This window comes from Anarhichas minor, unplaced genomic scaffold (genome assembly GCF_050575085.1).
Source record: "Anarhichas minor isolate MPS153535 unplaced genomic scaffold, ASM5057508v1 ptg000027l, whole genome shotgun sequence".
Taxonomy (NCBI): Eukaryota; Metazoa; Chordata; class Actinopteri; order Perciformes; family Anarhichadidae; genus Anarhichas; species Anarhichas minor.
In genome coordinates, this window is record NW_027466473.1 from 5438307 (window position 1) to 5458090 (window position 19784).

Consider the following 19784-nt stretch of genomic DNA (forward strand, 5'->3'; position numbering starts at 1 on the left):
CAAAATAGAAATAATGAAATAAAGCAGCAAAACATAAAAAAAAAGGTATTTTCATAGTCTCCACACAACACTGAAGGCCCAAACACTTGAATTAACAGGCTAGGTATATGGATTTTTTTCTTGCTCAACTATACCCAGGGCTCTGAGAAATCAACTTGAGGGATTTCATGTTGGATTGTAACAGCTACCGAATTCTGGATCCACACCTGGTACTGCAGCACAGCCACAGAAAAGGGGATTCTGAGCCCTATTTTAAGGATGCATTGTAAAAATGGGGTTAGGACAAATTCAGCAAGGGCCTACAGTGCGATGTGCAACTAAAACAACATACGGTTCCTCTGTGCACGCCATTATAATTGACCGACTGCTTGCTAATCCTACCACGCTCTGAAGAACCGATCCCAAGCCACCTCACTTATCACCGCTGGCTGCCTCTTTCCGACACTTTAATCACCCCTTTTTTGTACACTTTTAGAGCTCGGCTAGTTACTTTCCGTCTCCCCACACATCATTTTGCTGCATGTCTGCAGCCCGCCGAGACCTCAGGGGTCATGAACATGTGAAGGAGGGGGTTGTGGGGGGGATGCTCGAGCGTTCGGCCCCACTCAGAGACACCTAAGGGCGAAGCTGGACTGTCGCGTCTGTTCAACAGCCACGCAGCCGCCGAGTTTATTTTTCATTGGCCGAGTGTAAATATCCTGCATGGCAGGACTAGGAATGTGACTCCCAGTGAGCCCCTCCAGCTGTTGTCATGACATAATCACCCACACAGAGAGAGGCGGCCGCTCCATCGCAGCGTTGCCTGATAACGTCTCTCCTTTTTCTCACACACTTTCTCCCGGCTGTTTGTCTGTTCAGTACGACACATGTGGACGTGAAAGTGTCAGTGCTGATTTACACGTCATCCCCGTGTGCCTCCCTCAGCAGAGGATAAGAAGTCATTTGTTTTGGACGGAAAGTAGAGCACAAAGAGGTGCTGACACAGGAGCTGGGAGAACCCATGGTTGGCAGGCTGTTCTCATACAGTGTTCGTAGCTATACCTTTAAAAGTAATCACTGTAATTCGTATATATCCCATGAAATCGTATGTAATCCACGTAATCATGAACCAGAGTGACATGCTGCACAGGGTTGAGGTCAGGTGGATCGGTTGGGTTCCAAAAACAACAGACTTTCATCCAGGAGAACGCTGTTCGTGTCCCGCGTGAAACCAGAAGTCAACGTTAATTTATTTGTCACACAACGTCCGTATTTTCGTAACGCCACTTCTCTAGTTATTTTAACTCAAACCATCATCTTTTCCCAAAGATGACCACGTAGTTTTATTGCCTAAACTTATCAGAGTATTGCAATTATCGTTACCCAAACCATGAGATCTTCCTACAAGTAGTTATTTCCTGTGAAGTGGGAAGTTTATTTTGAGAAGACTGTATGAATGCAACCTGCTGGACATTCGTAGCAGAACGCACGATTAAATGAGTAAGAACTTTTCGCAGGATAATATAAGAACAGTTCTATGAGGATACTTTCACATCCACCATGCTACTCCATGAGCAGCTACACATAGAACATTGACAGGTGAGAACGGAAATAAAGGGATAGTGAGGCTCCCTGGTCTGCAGTCCTGTTATAGCGGCCTGATTATACGTCGCCATGTGGCCTGCATCTCTTCTCCTACCAATTTAAATCATTTGCTATAATGAGCCAGGTTTCAAACGACCCCAACTCGCACCAGTAAAACACGGCAGACTGCTCACGATAACCCCAAAGTGCTCATATGTTTAGATTCTCAGCAATAAACCCCCCACAGAACATGTGTGGAATGTCTTTACATAAAACACGACAAAAGGGACTGAAATACTCTGCTGATGCCAACAAGGCTGTGCGCAGCAAAAGCAGAGTATTGGGCATAATGTAAGAGCTAACTGGGAGCATGACTCTTTATTCTCCTCTTCCAGTAGCTTTGAACCTACCCAGACTACTCACTCCAACACTATATTCACTCACATCCACGACAATTAGTAACACTGCATAATCTTCATCTCACACTCATTGGTGGTCTTGCATGCGTGGAATGTCAATATGCATGTAAGGTGCATACCTGAGCGATTGTGTCCCAAGCGTGCAATCATCGTAACGCAGCAGTGGGTTTTTTGTTTTTTTAATCCCGACTTGTTGCATAGTTACAAGACCATAACATACACAAATAATAATTTCATTACACCAGCTGTCGCTGTAATTGCAGTGTCTGTACAATTCATGACAGACGACCCTGACAAAGCCCCAGGTGAGGTTAGCATTTGCCGCTCTCTATGTCAACCTAGTATTATCAATGCTGAACAGTTCACGATTTAAAGATATTATGCTGTGAAGATAGAAAGTAAAGTGGTTACATCCCCAAGGTGTGACTGATTTACAGTGTCAGCAATGCTTCTTTATAAATTCTCTTAACACCTGAGTAAGATCAAAAAGGGAACTTGTTACCACGGCCAAAACACAACAGCTAAAGCGCCTCCTGCCCAAGTGCAGTCAAATCAAATTATACCAGAAACAAATAAAATCAATAAGAAGAGGTGAGCATCTTCCAAGGAAAAATAATTGGTTTAGTTAAGACCTTCATTTGAAAAAGTCGCTATTTATGTTTACTATTAAGTTACAGAAGTTGGAGATTTCCACGTCACAAAAATATGCCACAAACTGTTTACACCAAAGGAGGCAAATAAGACAAAGAAAACAAAAGCCCCGGTCCTTACACACACCTGGAATCTGTTTGTGCTTATAAAGAGAATACTGTAGTGCAGCTACCAGCAGCTAATGGAACACAGGACACTGTAGTGAGATGCAGCTGAGGGGTGTGATGATGACAGATAGAGTTACTGCAGTCACTGTAACTTATAGTTTACCCAGGATGACTGCCACGCTGACCTGGACAAGTAGCAGAAATATATAGATGGACAGGTGCTGTATCAGGTCTCACCTCTCTCTCTCTTAGGCCACCGTTCACACTGCAAGCTTTAGTGCTCAAATCAGTTGTTTTTTGTGTTGTGGTTTCACAATATTTTTTAACTGTGGCCAATATCTGAATCCAGTGTGAACTGATCATAAACTGACCTGCATGGACGTCACACGCAGCACACAGTCATACAGAAGCAAACACGGAGGCAGGTGAAGTAAGCGTTCACGGTTTAATTTAACGGTTGATGCTCGGTGGATGCCAGAGAATTCATGAGCAGATGAAAACGAGGATGAGGAGAAAGGAAGACAAATTTTAAATTTGGGCTTTTTGTGGAGCATTGGCCGCTACCGCTCTACGAAGGTGTGTGTGGAGGAAGTGTCAGAGCCAGAAGTGGTGGGATTAGAGATGTTGAAAATTAACCGTTTAACCGTTGACCGACAATAAAGAAATTTGAACAATTAATGCTATCAGTTAAACGATATAATACACATTTAACAGAAAAAGAAAAAGCTGAAAGGAGAATAGCTGGTCCACCTTAAAGCTAAGCCTGCCTTAAGTCTGCGAGAGCCATTGCAGTTGCTACCTTTGGAATCAGCAGGTTGCAGATGGCTGGCTCACAAGCAGGCGGCAACCTTTAGTTCTGACGAGTTAAGCCGAAGCGGAAGTGTCTTAAACTTGCATTCTCTCTACTGGCCATCAGGGGGCGACTCCCCTGGTTGCAAAAAGAAGTCTGATTGTATAGAAGTCTATGAGAAAATGACTCTACTACTCTCTTGATTTATTACCTCAGTAAACATTGTAAACATGAGTTTATGGTCTCAATCTCTAGTTTCAAGTCTTCTTCAATACAGCATGATGTTCATTTAGTACATTATGGTCCATTTAGAGTCAAATAGACCATAAAGCAGAGTATGCTTTAAGGCGGGCTTACTGTGATTGACAGGTCACTGTTGTCTGTAGTGTGAATGTAGCCTTTAACTGACTCTGACATAGAGACGGCAGAGATCTCACACGGGCAAATCCAGACTCCTCTGAGGCATCTTCAAGGTACATATAGGTTCAGTATCCCCAGAAGCTACTCAGCATGTAGGGTCAAACAAAGTAGTTAGAAAATACACACTTCAGGCATTTCGATACATACCATAGTAGCACTCTGGATTAAATATCTGAATTTATTTATATAATATGTTGAATCACAGTATAACAAGAATGGCAATTTATAAACTACAATACCTCAGGTCTCATGCTTTGATAGATTACTTAAAATGTAATTAACTGGAAATCAAAGAGCGGTGATAATGTCATAAAATAAACATTCAGCATGTACTGTAAGTTTTACCATATGTACTTTCTTGTTAACAGTGTTATAAATGTAACAAAAGTTTAATGTTCTTTTAACCTCGACTGTTGCAGTTGGAAATGAGTACCAGCTGAGATGTGTGATTCATGCCATTTCCATTTTACAGCCTTTATTTTACAGCGAGTATTTACACATCAGATTCTACAGGCAGCAGCTCTGTACGTTACCATCAACGTTCTTGTGAGCACAACAATCTATTTTCAACAGAAACAACAATGCAAATGTTCCAAACTGGTTTGACAATTTGCAAAAATATTCACTCTGCCAAAAAATAAAGCCACCAGGATAAACCGACGGGATGGATGAGGAACACACGAGCAGAGTCAGACGGATTTACTACAAAATCACATTGTATTTAGAGGATTTCATATTTCATTAGGAGAATTCTTTTTAGATAAAAAAAAATACTGAGCGAACATAAAACGCATTTTATTATGCAAGTAAAGGGTTAAAAGCATGTGATGGAGGATTTGTTAAAGTAGAACAAGTTTTGGGAGATTTTATCACGTTATAAGACATTATCAACTCGTTAAGTGATGGTACTGGCAACAAGGGAAACGTCAACACAGTCTCACCACAGCCAACATTTCAACAGATTGTACATTGATGATAATGTTGGGTAAATATAATCATGTTCTCATAGGAACTAAGAGGGTGACTCACCTTCTCCTTTCTTTGACACGCAAACATGACGCAACACAATAAAGGTTAGTCTTAAAAACAGCCATACTGTATGTGCACTAACTAACTGTCGTACAAATAAAAGTACCGTATTTTCCACACTATAAGGCGCACTTAAAAGCCTTTAATTTTCTCAAAAAACGACAGTGCGCCTTGTAATCCGGAGCGCTTTATATATGGATCAATTGGTTAATTGGTTGATCCATACTGGTTGTACACGGCGCTCTGTCAAAATGTTTCAGTACGACTGGTAAACTACAAAGCCGCACCGCGGTAAACACCGGTACTGTGCTTACTCCTAGTCCAACACCACTTGTGTGTATAAAGACCCCAAAATGGCACCTTTCAAGAGACACGCTTACGACGCTATTCTATTCTATGCGCCTTATAATCCGGTGCGCCCTAAATATAAAAACAGTTCTAAAATAGGCCATTCATTGAAGGTGCGCCTTATAATCCGGTGCGCTTTATAGTGCGGAAAATACGGTACATTAAAAAAGAGCTACTAAGTCAACATTTTAGAGTTAGTAAATCACATGTACAGTCTATTGATTTGTCAGGTGAAGATATATTGTTTGAATTTGTGAAGGGAGCTTATTCGAGCTAAAACGTGGCGTCATGTTGCTCTTTAAGTTATATTCAACTACGCCGGGGCTCAACACTAACTTTTAAAAGTGGTTGCCACGCTGGCAACCAGACATCAGCTTTTGGTTACCTAAACTGACACCTTATATTTTGAGTAATTAACATTAACTTTGTGCTGATTCCCATCACGACCCACTGGCCCTTCAGCACTGAACTCTTGGATTGTGGGTCCCTTAAGTGACACCAGCATCAGCTTGTCCATCATCTTTACTTTCAGAGACGACCTCCAGTCTGTCAGCAGATTCTGCTGAGACAGCAGAATCTCCTCTCGCATACAGCTGAAGGGACTGGGTGGGTTTTGCTGTCCTAATTTTTTACATGTGAAAGAGTGGTTGCCAAAGGCCAAGATTTGGTTGCCAATTCCTCAAAATGGTCGCCAATGGCAAAACTGGCAACCCTTCCCGTCGATCCCTGATTTTGTGTTTCTCTCGATATACAACAATAAAACTACAGCTGCTGTCAAAACCGATGGGTCTGTTAAAGCCCTTTACATGTTCGTATAAACTGCCAATTTACAACAATAACCCTGTTTACATGAGAGCATGTTGGAGAAGTGTTTCTTTTTTCTAAAACAAATAACTTGTTTGTTGACTAACCGCAAACAAATTCAACCGAACAGCAGCAATGAGACTATGGCCCATCACCCAAGGTCTTCAGTGGAATAAAACACTTCAGGATTTTATAAAAGTGCTTAATTGCATCGTTAAGTACTGCTTCACCTGAACGTCGGCCCTCATGTTACTAATCATACAGTCCACACAAGGCCACAAGAGACTAGCTGCTTTCATGAAGGAATAGTTCAGATGTTTTGCACTGGGGATGTATGACGTACTCGTCCATAGTCCATGTGTTAGATACAGTAGATGGAGGTTGCCACGCTACAATCATAGACTGTATATAAGAAGTAGACGTAGTCATCGTGACGTCACCCCTATTGGTTTGTGGACTGCTGTTTTGAAGCTTTGAGTTCAGCAATTTGTAATGCGGAGGAGTAGACTCTGTATACGGTTCTGGTAGCAGGCAGTGACCTGTCAATCACAGTAGCCCCGCCCTAAAGCATCCCCTGCTTTCTGGTCTATTTGACTCTAAATGGACCATCATTTACTAAATGAACATCATGCTGTATTGAAGAAGACTTGAAACTAGAGATTGAGACCATAAACTCATGTTTACCATGTTTACTGAGGTAATAAATCAAGAGAGAAGTAGAGTCATTTTCTCATAGACTTCTATACAACCAGAGGAGTCGCCCCCTGATGGTCAGTAGAGAGAATGCAAATTCAAGGCACTTCTGCACTGGCTTCACCCGTCAGAACTGGAGGTTGCTGCCTGGCTACGATACACTGAGTATGACCGAGTACCTCATACAACCCCTCCTCAAAACACCTGAACTATCCCTTTAATGCATACAACTAGAATTACCACCTTGCGGTTGTTTGCCTTCGCCAACCAGTCGAGTTGCAGTTTACATTCATGTCTGTCCAAAATGTCATCACATCATTATTTTATCCTATTAGATATTTGTGTGAAATTGTCATCATTTGAATTTGAATTCTTAAAGTTATGGCCAAAAACGTGTTTTGTGAGGTCAGTGACCCTTGACCACCAAAAAACTAATCAGCTCATCCTTGAGTCCAAGTGGACGTTTGCGCCAAATTTGAAGAAACTGTCTCACAAAGTTTCTGAGGCATCGCGTTCACATGAATGGGACGGATGTAAGGTCACAGTGACCCTGGCCTTTGACCTCCAGATTCAAGGAAGTGAAAAGCAACCGTGAATTTAGATCGATCCATTTGTACGGGAAGTCAAACTTTTGATGAAAGAGAGGCATGCCGAGACTAGACGTCTAAGTATTGAGCCCACTTACTCTCGCTCCTTCTCAGTGAGTCTGTCAGTGATGGTGTCCCTGATGGAGGAGCGGGAACCCTTGTGGATCACCGGATACCGAAGAGGGATCTGCAGGAAGCACGAAATCATCAGGACCAGGTGCGACGTGTAACCCAGGGCGACCGCCAGGCTCCCATCATCCTTTGCTGCGGGGGACAAAGCAAAAGAGAAGATCCAGTAATCGCACATTAGATAAGAGGGTTGCCGAGCGGAGCACAAGTGCTCTTTACGGTGACCTGCGTCAACATACCGAAGCCGCTAAGACTATAATATAATCCAATGCAGATTCAATTCAAAACAGCAGCATTTTAAATAAACCAAAAGGTATTTTATCACACCAACAACTTCAAAGCACAGTCAGCAATGTCTCGCATGGAAAAAGAACAGCGGCGTTTACATACACGGTGACCACATCTTGAGAACCGGAACAAAAATGTACAAACAAACATCCCACCAAAGATAGTTTGGCAACAGAGTATCCACGGTAAGAAGAGCCGTAGCATTCATGTGGGATGGTGTTTTGAAAGCAATACAAAATTTGGCACGGCACACAAAGTACCCCCCCTAAAAAAAAAAAAACATTGGTTGCAGTGGGATACCCAAAATCTTTCAGATATGTGCTTGACAAGCAAAAGCATCACGTACTGTATAACTATTGCCTCTGAGCCGAGTAACTATTGGAGTGGAAAACTGGACGGCAAACCATCGAGCTCTAAGTAGGAGGAATGATTTCAAGAAGACACTCTAAGTGCTTTCACATTCTCAAACAGCGGCAGGACACTGCTCGAGGCAAAGGCTTAAAATCACCATGGTTTTTATCTCAATGCGCTGAAATAATAGACTGTGGCAACAGTGAGTGGTATGCTCCTTGGCTCAAACTGTCTTTTGACACAGAGCGTACATTTTTCTTTCGCCTTGCATTTTCTTGTCGACAGCACCAAAAAAACAAAAGAAAGCACCAGTCTACCTGGAGTAAACAGCTTCTTGATGATGCTACACACTAACAGGTCAACTAAAGGACACCTTAGTGAAGGCTGCTGCTATCTTGTCAGGCTGAGCTGACAAGGGAAGCTTAGTTAAACGTAAAACACTGAAGGGCCTCAGTGGAGTGACGCTCTGCTCCACTTTGACCCCCAGTGGGATTAGGACTCCAAGTAACCCTGTCCCTGGTCTCTAATGTGGAACATCCTCCTCCTGTGGGCGGTTCTAGACATGATCAGGCTTTTTTCTGGGGCAGACCTCACACAAATGACAGCAAGGTGGTTAAATGAAGAGGGTAAAACGCATGCTTTTCCATCTTCTCTTTCGAAAAGGGTCTCTGCCTGTTGCGCTGGCCTTTGCAAGACAGTTAGAGGGATGAATATTAATGGCTACCTGGATGGCGTGACAGCCCTCCTCTACATTTCACAAACAAGCCATCTGACCGGGAGGGCAAAGGTAGTTAGCCGTAAATGCATTAGGATGTTCTCTGTTAGGCCTTTCATCCGCCGGCACAGCACATGCTCGGTTGTTTTACTCACTGCTGGAGGTCCACCTACGCAGGACCGGGAGGCAGAAGCAGACGCAGGCCTCCACCTTATGGGAACGAGCGATCGCTGCAAACATAAAATGGGCTGGCTGTCACGACTGTGCGCTCCGCTGTGCTGTTGAAATATGCTGTAACAGGTGGAGTGCGACAGGTGGAGCGTGACAGGGGATCGGGAGTGGTGTTTTTTGAGTTATGGGGTTCGGAGGCCCGCCGGGTCTCACCAGCTGTGAGGAAGGAAAGCTGGAGAATGTTGAGGGGGACAGTGGCGAGTGTGTTCTCAGTGTAAGACAAGTGCTGCAGACCAAAAGCTAACCATTCATTGGCCGTTCAATCCCAACTATTGAGAGGCCATGAAGTCGTCACCTCGCTGTGACAGCAAACCCCGTTTATCACGACGCATCCAGCGTGAACATCCCTCTAACCAGCCACACCGACAAGATAACAAGGGCTTTGTGGCTAAAACCGCCTTCTGTTGCCCAACATCTCTGATATTACATTGTGTGGTTTTTGCGGGCTATGTCTCTTTTTGGTGGTGGTGGGACCCGTTACAAAAGCATCTTGTGACAAGACTCTATGAGACTGTGGGAGGTGGAACAGCTCCTCCATCAGAGTCCAATGGCAGATCAGAAAGCCTAAGTGTTCACAAAAACAGAATAATGCAAACCAAACTAGTTCTTAGTCTGTCTGTCCCACATGCCTGGCTCCAAACTCTTTCCTCACTTAAAGACTCCAAGAGTCGAAATTCTTTCTTCTTTTTTTTTTAAACTAGATTCGTATGCGGCCTTCTCCTTCCTCTTTGTTGGCCCTATGTTTGACAGAAACACTGGCTGAAATTGTTTTAAGTAATTCTTTTGACTGTGTGGACGATAAATAAATTGATGCAAATGAAACTGCAGCCAGAATTCCATCCAAATGTATCCCAAATTTTAACCAAACTAAGAGAAATTAGGCAGAAAAAAAAAAAGGGAATGCAGTAGGTGGGCCAAATTCTCCATCATCATACCATTGCAGAATAAGAAGGCCCAACAAGATGACGCAGTTAAAAGAGCGCCAGTGGAATCCCAAATGGTGAAAAACTGGATGTAAATATGACTCATGTTTTATTCTGCTGCTATTTTCCGACTCTGTCCCATCATCCATGTACGTCATCATTTATTCGCATTTTGCTTTCATCGATACACCAACCTCTCCACCTCAGCCAAGCGCGGAAACTTTGCGATATTTCAAGATTAGATTTTTGCCGTCTCCGCTCAGGCTTTTTTGGTGCGCAAATTGACAAAAGCAGGTGGATGGAAATGTACCTAATGTCAGGAGGAGAAAAAAAGATTAACACAAGTACCTGTGCGTGCGTGCCTGTTAATTTGAATTCAAAGACCGCCTTAGCCGCAGGAAAGTGATTACACAGGTGCTCAATCATTACCAGCTCATCCCACTCAGTGTCTGAGGCAAGACACGTTGTGCGTGTCTGCTTTGGCTAGTTCTGTACAATAAAATAGAGTTAAGAGGAATGTCAACCTTGCCCTGCTCGTAAAACTATTGATGAGACAATTATGTCATTATGTCTTTTATGCATTGAATTGCACACTGTACCGTTGATTATGAAATTATGGCATTTATGCACGTTAAAGACTGTAATACCCGAGCACAGTAATGCCAAATTGCCACTTATAGTTGCCAAAGTTATGATCTCATAGATGCCGTATGTATGAGATCATCAGCCTTCAGATTGGGTTCTTTTCATCAAACATTTACGTATAACCTCAAGCGTTAAAGCTAAGGCCAAACATTTGCTCGGCATGCCTTACCACAGCCTATCCTCCTTTAGCCCTGCAACACACAAGCGTGCACATAATAGATTACCTTGAAAGTCTTCAGAGTTTGGCAGCTTCACTCCGCAGATGACATAATCCGACTGATTGGCCTGCGGATGTAAATCAGAGGTTTCGTGTTAAAGACGATGACCAGACAGGATGAAAACCTGGTGTGAAACACCAGCTCTGCCACCGGCAGAGACACTTGCTTTAAATCGTTCCATCATTGTCCAGTGGTGTCGGCATTGGAAATGTTTGGTTTGTACGCCAAACAGAGTGACTGCAATGTTTATCACGTTAAACAGATAGGCGATGACTCAATAGAAATAACATTCAGAATTCAGACACTACTTTGGAACCGATGTGCTGCGTTTCAGCTTGATCAAAGCCACAGTTCTGTAAGCAGATCATTGTTTGCGGTTGCCTCGTCAACAATGTGTTGCGCAGCAGTGAACCGTCAACTCACCACGTCGATGGGGTAGATGTAGGAGAGCTCAGAGAGGAGCTGACGACAGCGGAAGGTGAGCTGGGCGTTGGACTTGAGGAACTGCTCTCTGGAGAGACAAATAACAGACACAAGGACGGCACAGTGAGTAGCCGGCTGGCAGAGGGAGACGGACGCTGCAGTAACGAGTGGAGGACTAGAGGAAGAGCAGAGGTGAGATCGTAGGGGAAGGTGATGGAAGTGAGAATGCAATGAGTGGTGGAAATCCTCCAGGCTAGTCACTGCTCCACAGTGACCCGCTGTGAGGCATGAAGGGAATGAAGTTGGTGAAAATAGGTAACACATCTGTAGGTAACACAATAACAGTGTATCTGAACATAGCTTGAAAGCATCATTGTGTATTACTTAATGCAACCTCCGTATGTTAGCCGTTAGCTCCGTTATTTAGCCAACAGCTAATGTTAAGTAGCTCTCCTCCGGCCGATTTCAACACAGGTTTGTTGTTCACAATGTAGCATTATCAGGATGCACAAGAGTGTGTTTAACAACAGGTGTGTAGTACTAGTTTGCACATTGGGGCAGGATGGATCGGGTAGCGAGTGAGACGTGTTGTTGTTGGTCCTGTGTAGCGTATACATCAGTAGAGAAATGATAAGATAAAATGATATCGGATCGCTGCATAGACTTGTGTCCCGGTAGCATTTCTGATGCTGGCATCAGAACAACTGCAGTGAATAACCCAATCTAAGGATTCCTGTTTGTGTAAATGGATGTTGAAGCTGTTGTATATGTGCCTCAAAAACAAATGTGCTGTTAGATGTCTCTTCCACTTCCAACAGTCGTATAATATCACTGAGGAACCTATGAGGGGAGTGCAGGAGATTTAAAGGTGGCTTTATAAGGAAAATAAGACGAAATGTACAATTAATCTAGTTATTGAGTTGTGTGAAACCCAGTCCAAATATAAAACATTCAATTTCTGCAGCTAAAAAATAACAAAGCCTTGCATTTAAAAAGTAAATGAGACATGACTCTTCCAGGATTTATGCACATCTATTCCTGGGACCGCTTATGTCCGAGTAACACAGATGATCGGCTGCTTTGTGTGAAAGGTGTGTGGGCGTCCTCTACAGAACTACTTGTGGGTAATAGTCCATCATCTCATGCACCCTCCCATCCATGCTGCTCGCCTTACACTTGAATTTCCTCTTTGGCTTTGCCTCTGGTTAGCAGTCTCTTATCATTTCCCTGTCCCGGTGTGCGGCTGCTTCATGGAAGAGGAGACGGATTGGTGTGTAATGATCTGAAATCACTCATCTGTCCGGCTGACTTTGCCTCATCTAATTGGTTAAGCTCGAGGTGCAAGCCCTTATCCTAAAACATGTAAACTCATGTCCGCCCCGCTCCCCCTCTTAATGTATGCTCACAAACAAAATACTTTGTGTTAATCTACATGTTAACTGACCTAAGGAAGCAAATACACAAATCCTGGCACGTGACTAACAATTCTCAAGTAAAAGTACCATGACAACAATCTAAAGACACTCCACCAGAAGTAAAAGTCATGCATTTAAAATCCCTCTTAAGTTAAAGTACATACGTATTATTAGCTAAATGTATGTGAAGGAATAGATGAGTAGATCGCTACCGATCCATACGTTTAAAACATTTGCTTTTTAAAGTGAAAGTAGTAGGCTCACAAGTTAAATCAACCTGCCACTGTGGCCTTTACCCTGTATTTGGCAGGTACTAATTTCACTCCCTGTCTGTGTTCATCTTTCTGCTGATTTAGATTTTTTTGAAGGTGTTAAATACAAGATTGGGAGCATTTCTATTGCCCCTCATCGGCTCTCACCATTGCAGCTGCTGAGCCGGAGGCTAACAGGTAACAATGTTAGCACCGCTAACAGTGCAAACAACGGCAAAAGTGCTGACAGAGCTAACCGTGTTTACCCGAGGGGGGAACTGGAGGGTGGGTGCTACGCTTCCATGATGACGCCATAGGAGAGCAGTGCAGAGAGGCTGCTGTGAGACAGCCAATGGGGCACGCTCACATGCACTGAAAGCATGTGAGGCAGTCAACAAAACAAGGAGAAGCTCAGATTACAGCACATTGCTGCTATATTAAGACTCTGAATTTAGCACCTTTATAACATTTTTGATCATTTCACCACATTTGGCCTGGCACAGTTCTCTAAATGAAACCATCTGGGATGTTTAGAGGGGAAATAGTTGGTGGATCTGCTAACAACTCTTTGACCTCCGATACATGACAAGTGGCCCCACCATGCTTTAATGAAAAGGTAATCACTGGTTTAACCTCTAGCAAAGCACTGTATTTCATAAGCTTATCAAATGTTTTTTAAAGTTAATCTGAACCTGCAAAAGTACAATATTTCCTTTGAAATGTATTGGAATAGAAGTATGAAGTAGCACAATGGAAATACTTAAGTAGAGTACTTCCAAATTGTACTTGTAATAAAAAGTGCCGTACTTGAGTAGTACTTTCAACCAGGGGAGTTGGTTTACCACCTCAAGTAGGCTACTGGGATCTAGATATGTAAAGTAAAGTCCTTTTATGTTTTTCAAAAAGCACACTCAACTCTACGACAGCAACTACCACTTAAGTTAGTACAACTATCGCTTCCCTTTTAGCCCCAATTTTGTGAGATAAGCTCTTCAACAGCAGATGTAAAATATTAAATAGGAATGTGGAAAGGCCGAAAAAAAAAAAAGTGTGCATACTCAGCATAACTTTTCACTGACTAAAAGTGAAAAAAAGAAAGAATTTAGATTAAAAAGAAACATTTCCATGAAAAAAACATCGACGACACAGATATTTCCAAAGAATGGATGTTAGGCAGATGCACGAGTGTCGGTGTTAATTTCCTGTTTGCTGGGTCTCTTGGCCCCTGCTGGCCTTCCTGGGGCTCTGGTTTACCCTCTGCGACTGCCAGGTACCTCACAGACACGTCTCCCCGCAGGCCAAGGCAAACACAGGCCAACAGGCTTTTTAGCACAATGTGCAAACTCTCCGTTGAGAACACATAAATAGGCAGTGCCAGCCGCGAAAACATCGCCTTGTTTTGAAAGAGCGCGGTGGGAGGTGGGGTGCAGGGTGTAGTCCCATCGCAATTCAGTGGGTTTGAGCAACACATCGCATCACATCTGGGCAATGTCTGACGGGGATAAATGCATTTAAAAAGTGTGTTTTCTGTGCAGACATAAAGCAGTAGCTAATTACAGGTTCACTCGTACCTCTTGGCAGTGCATTCCTTCTGCAGCTTGGTTAAGGATTCTTTCTCCTCCTTCAGACTCTCGTGCTGAGCGGAGAACGCTTCCTCTGAAAGAGACAAAAAGAAAAGATTATCAGAGGTGTGTGTGTGTGTGTGTTCTGCTACATCTGAACAACCAGGTGGGCTTGTGGTTGGTTGACTGCCATCCACTGTTAACCTTAAACAAGATCAAACAGCCAAAACCATTTCCCTTTGACAGCACATAAAAACCAAACAACACATGTATGCAAATTACAGGATTTGTCAGACTGTGTAAATACAGAGCTAGGCAAATAAATAAAATCTGACAGATAAGGGGCAGTGATGATACAGCTCGTGGAAGTTGTAGAACTGCAGTATTGGCACGCTCACAATACCTCAGTGTAGCGTAGAACCGGATAGAAGCAAAGTATAATTTACTGGGTTGTAACAGAATTCTTCTCTAATCTGTGTTCGTCCAGCTTCACACATGGTGGGATGTCAGATAAATGCAAGAGAAACATGACTTATGAGTCCACGTGGTTTAAATAAACACAAAACAAATCAATCACAAACAATTTGGTTATTTCATTTTTAGCACTTTATTTAAATGTCTAATGGGTTCTGTTTCGCCATTATTACATACGATCCCCAATGCTGGTCAGTAGGTTTTGACAATGCAGTGATTCAGAATAAGCAAACCATGTGTTCGCTAAACATTTTCCTTCTGCATATTCCCCCCCCCCCCCCCCGACTCCAGAATATACAGAAGAACGTTTGCCATATTTGTTTGAAGCTGAAAAGGGGAAAAGCATACGGACAACTGTGTGTGCCTTGTGATAACTATTAAAACATTTGGATTGCAGTCCTAATTAGGAACCAAAGGGTCACAAAGACTGACCGTCAGGTGCAACTTCTGATGTATCAGATGGCATGGTGGCGGAGAGAGAGCAGCGCCACAGAGCTCTTCATGCCAAAAATCACATATGCTTTATGCTCAGACTGTGAATATAAACATCGGTAATGAGGTTTCTCCCCAAGGTGGCTGGCCTCGCTGTTAACGACAAGGGAAAGAGCGGGGCCAACGTGTTGCATTGTGGGTAATGTGGGTGGCAGGTTTTGACAAGAAAGTGTGTGGAATTTTAAAAAAGGCGTCATCTCCGGTGCTGCTACATCAATTTTGATCCTTTTTTTTAAAAAAAAAAAAAAGGTGCTCAATACAGAATTCAGAGCATATCTATTGCCTCCCCACGGCTCTCAACATGGCGACAGCTGAGCCTCCGGCTAGCAGCTAATGATGCTAACAGCACAAACAATGCAAACAACTGCAACAGCCCTGACAGAGCTACCAGTGTTTACCTGAGGGGAATCGGAGGGTGGGCTCTACACCATGGGTTAAGACGTTTAAAGGGAAAGAATGACCCGCTGAGTTACAGACGACTCTTTGCAAATGTAAGTCAATGGGAAAGAGTATTTTTGGGCCCAATGGCATCAGAAGTTGGAATTCTACCATTTGGCCACTATGTCAAATTAGGTTCAAAGCCAGGCACTCTTCCTAGCAGGCTTGGTCGAGACGGCCTTATCCGCTCTAACCGGCGTGCGAGTGCAGTGCAGAGCGACGGCCACAAGCTAGCTAGCTAACAGCTAACACGTGCACTAAAATGCATGTGTACGGCCAGCCCGGCTATGTAAAGAAAGCACAGAGAAACACTGGACATTACTCCACTCTCTTTACATGAGAATAGTAGTTTGCTGCTCTATTTATGCTCTGAATCCCACACATAGAACCTTTTAAACTGTCCATTGTGAGTGCAAGAATGTTACAGAAGTGCATTGTTAAACCAGTGCAGTACTCTTTTACGGATAATAATAGAAGTGATTCCAATTCAGATTCTTCTTATAACTGTACTTGTTGATTACTGGTTTCTATTATTGGCGTATTATTTGAGCAAAAAAAGAAGCCAAAAGTGTGTTGAAAGCAAAAAAACACCAGCAATAAATGGTGTTTCCTCTTGTATATCTCAACCAAGCACACACTCATTTCCATTCACCATTAGAAAACATTACTACAGGTCGCACTCTCACCGTTTTCTTATCTTTTAAGCCCACAGCTGTAATGAAATCTGTAATTAAGCTTCTGTTAATGCAAACATTAGACTTGCTATTGTTTTCTATAGTCTTAGTCAGTGATGTTGTAATTGGTCCTTTATTGTCAGTGGATCCTATTTTTAAATATTGCAGAGAGGAATCCTAGAAGATGAAGACGTGGAAGAAGAGCTTTACAATTTCTGTGGCAGAGATAACTGTATTCATGCTTTCAAGCACTGCCAGTTCTACTTCTGCATTCCTCTATTCAAAATGGACAAGAAGCCGTTAAACCGTGTCAGTGATGGAAATCGACCATCAAAAAGATGGATGTGATGACAGCAGCTGGCAGAACAGTGAGTTTTTAGAGAATAAGATGATCACATCACATCTGTAATCAGATGGATCACAGGACCTGCTTTTAAATCACATACTTTCATTCACGTCCATGCTGCTCACACTGACCCCATGAGGGTTGAAGAAGCGCTACCTTGACGGAGGGAGGAAGAAAATAAAGGTACTCAGAGGTTTCCCCATCAGATTAGAATGGAAGACAGATAGTGTCAGACAGAGATCAGACGGGCCACCCCTCTGTCGTGAGGGATGACATGAAAACATATTCTCACACCGACTGCCTGGGCCTGTGCTGCACTGTGTTGCTTTCATGTAACGGCCCAGCCGTGTCCTATCTGTTCCATCCGTCTCGTGGTCCTTTCATCCCTCTAACCTGTTCCAGTCGGTGTCACGGTACGGACAGACAAACTACAGCGAATACTACGATAAGGTACACGCAGCATTCTGCCCGTTTGTGCGTGGACGCGCTATATCAATATCATATTCTATATCAAACATGAGTGGTGGGTGTAGGATCCAAAATGAGCTTTAAAATGCTACAATGCTGTCACCACTTGCTGGTGAATCTGATGTTGAAAGATTGACGATGTGACAATAAATCAATCGGGGAGCTCACTGTAGCTTTTCTGATTTTGGACATGTATTGTACAGTAAGGTCCCTCTGGCTGCAGACGGCCGGCTGTGTGCGACTCTAAAGAAACCCTTAAACCAGCAGAGTGATTTTCCTTTAAACTGGCCTGACCTCTGTGACCTCTTGGAGTGTTCCTGGACTGGGTGAGGTGTCCCTGAGGACATTCAAATTGGCACACATTATCAGATAAAAAGCATCAACACTGGACTGGTTTAAACTTACAGGAAAAAACTGCATTAACTCCAGAGTACAAGTGCTGTTGTGTGTAATGCAAAAGGTGCAAAAAGCTCAAGAGAGGTGCTGCTTCCTTGTCTGTGAAACGTTTAATCAGTTATTTGAGACTGCAGTTAAAAACTATGGAAGCTTAATGCAAACGACATAAAATACAAGTGATCAGTGAAGCTATTGAGACACAGCTATCGTCATAACTAGCACAGCAAGACGTTCGTGAGAAAATCCCACAAAAGGAATCGTTAACAGGCGCTTATAATCTGGTTCACATTAAAAACTGTTGATGATCTTACGGCTTATTAAAAGGCATCCTGGTGTTCAGCTTCACTTTGGGACATCATTATCGAGCATGAAATAAAAAACAGTGCGAACACCATCAACTCAAAACAGAACCACAACAAAAGAAATGAGATGAAGAGCGTTTGGGAAAGTGTTTCAAAGGAATAAAACCATACAAGTGTCTGGGGAAACGTTCAGCAACTGTGAGGACCGTATTGAATGCTGCAAAACAACTTTGCATGCCTTTGTTTCCAACTAACAAAATAATCCATCAGAACAGACGAACAAGGCTCTTCATGCTACATGAAGGAAACCTTTGGCTGTGACCTACAGCGAGAGTGGCACGTCAGGGGGGTTGATGAAGAACGTAGAATGACATCCCAGTGAGTCATTAGGCAGAGTGTAGGGCCGCCATACCTCGCCATACCCTCGACCTTTATCCTCAGTCAAGAATGCAGCCAGCGGCCTGGTGTAACACGTGGAAATCTGCTGCTCAAGGAGCCCTAATGATGATGGCTTCAACAGGAGACCTTTTTCTCCGAGGTGACAAATACCTCCTCACACCGAACCTTTCGCAAAAACTGTGCTCCTCGCACTCGAGAAACCCGATTACTGACATTTATTGGTCGGGAGCCCGGGCCGTGTTACCGAGCGGGACAATAACTACCGTTGCCGAGTACAATAAACGCTGATCGCAGACCTGATTTATGTCATCTGCTCAAGGTGGAGGGAGCAGATGAACCCTTTGATTCTGGAGGGAGAGGAGAAAATGTTTATTTTTGAATTCATAGCCATAAAGAAAAACAGTGGTCATGCTCATATGTCCTCTGTTATGTGTGAAAGACATGCAGTGGACTTAGGAGTATGTGTGCATTTGCAGTTTTTACTAAAGTCTACACTCCTGCTATGATTTCCATGACAGTAAATCAGCGGGCACTGAACGGCTAGTTGTTAACCTGTCATCGGGATGATGCCGACCGCTGACGTTTTACAGTGCTTAGCACAAAGACGAGCAAGACTGCAAAAACATTCTAGTGGTTACTTTAAAACTAAAAAGAAATTTTAAAAGTGGACGCCTGAGTTTCACCTCATCTTTATTTGCTAGCCAACGTGTCGACTTCCAGTCTTCCTGGGAATAATGGGTTGATAAGAGTTGCTCGTTAATGGGCCCCAGGACTGTGTGGGAGATGGGAAGGACCACACAGACCACACAGCCAGAACGGTGCGATGCGGGATGACCTCTGGGGGATACATTACATAGCAGTGTACTTACGCGTACTGTTAAGCTGTCAATAAAACCTACAAAGAAACCTAATAAGCAGTGGAATGTGTGAACATTCAGCAAACGAAACACTAATTGAATCAACATTAGCTTAGCCGCCAGCTTGTCTGATAAGCAATTTATGTGATTAAATGGGACTAAATATGCTTCTTCAGGTTTGTGTGTGTTCTGAGTTCTGACAGACATATTGAGTCCCGAAGTGAAATTCAAGCTACGATTGAAACAAAATCAAAAAATTAAAATGCCCAAAGGAAAGATGAGATCAGATGAAACAAATACGTTGTTTTGCCAATCTAAATATAATCAGACAAAATCAGTTGCTGCATGAAATACTGTAAACGCTCGCCTCCGAGAG

The 19784-nt window shown here is 43.2% G+C and overlaps 1 protein-coding gene across 2 annotated transcripts in view; it reads right to left on the minus strand.

The window, feature by feature from the left end:
- The window catches only part of uvrag (UV radiation resistance associated gene), a 91021-nt gene that overhangs the window by 52023 nt on the left and 19214 nt on the right, over positions 1-19784 (minus strand). The window contains exons 9-13 of one of the 2 annotated variants that reach the window (XM_076101132.1): positions 14572-14656; positions 11335-11422; positions 10918-10978; positions 9050-9124; positions 7510-7675 (exon numbers count right to left, since the gene is read on the minus strand). In XM_076101132.1, the coding sequence (XP_075957247.1) occupies positions 7510-7675; positions 9050-9124; positions 10918-10978; positions 11335-11422; positions 14572-14656 (475 nt within the window). The remainder of the gene's footprint in view (positions 1-7509; positions 7676-9049; positions 9125-10917; positions 10979-11334; positions 11423-14571; positions 14657-19784) is intronic. The other variant, XM_076101133.1, reaches the window with a different exon arrangement.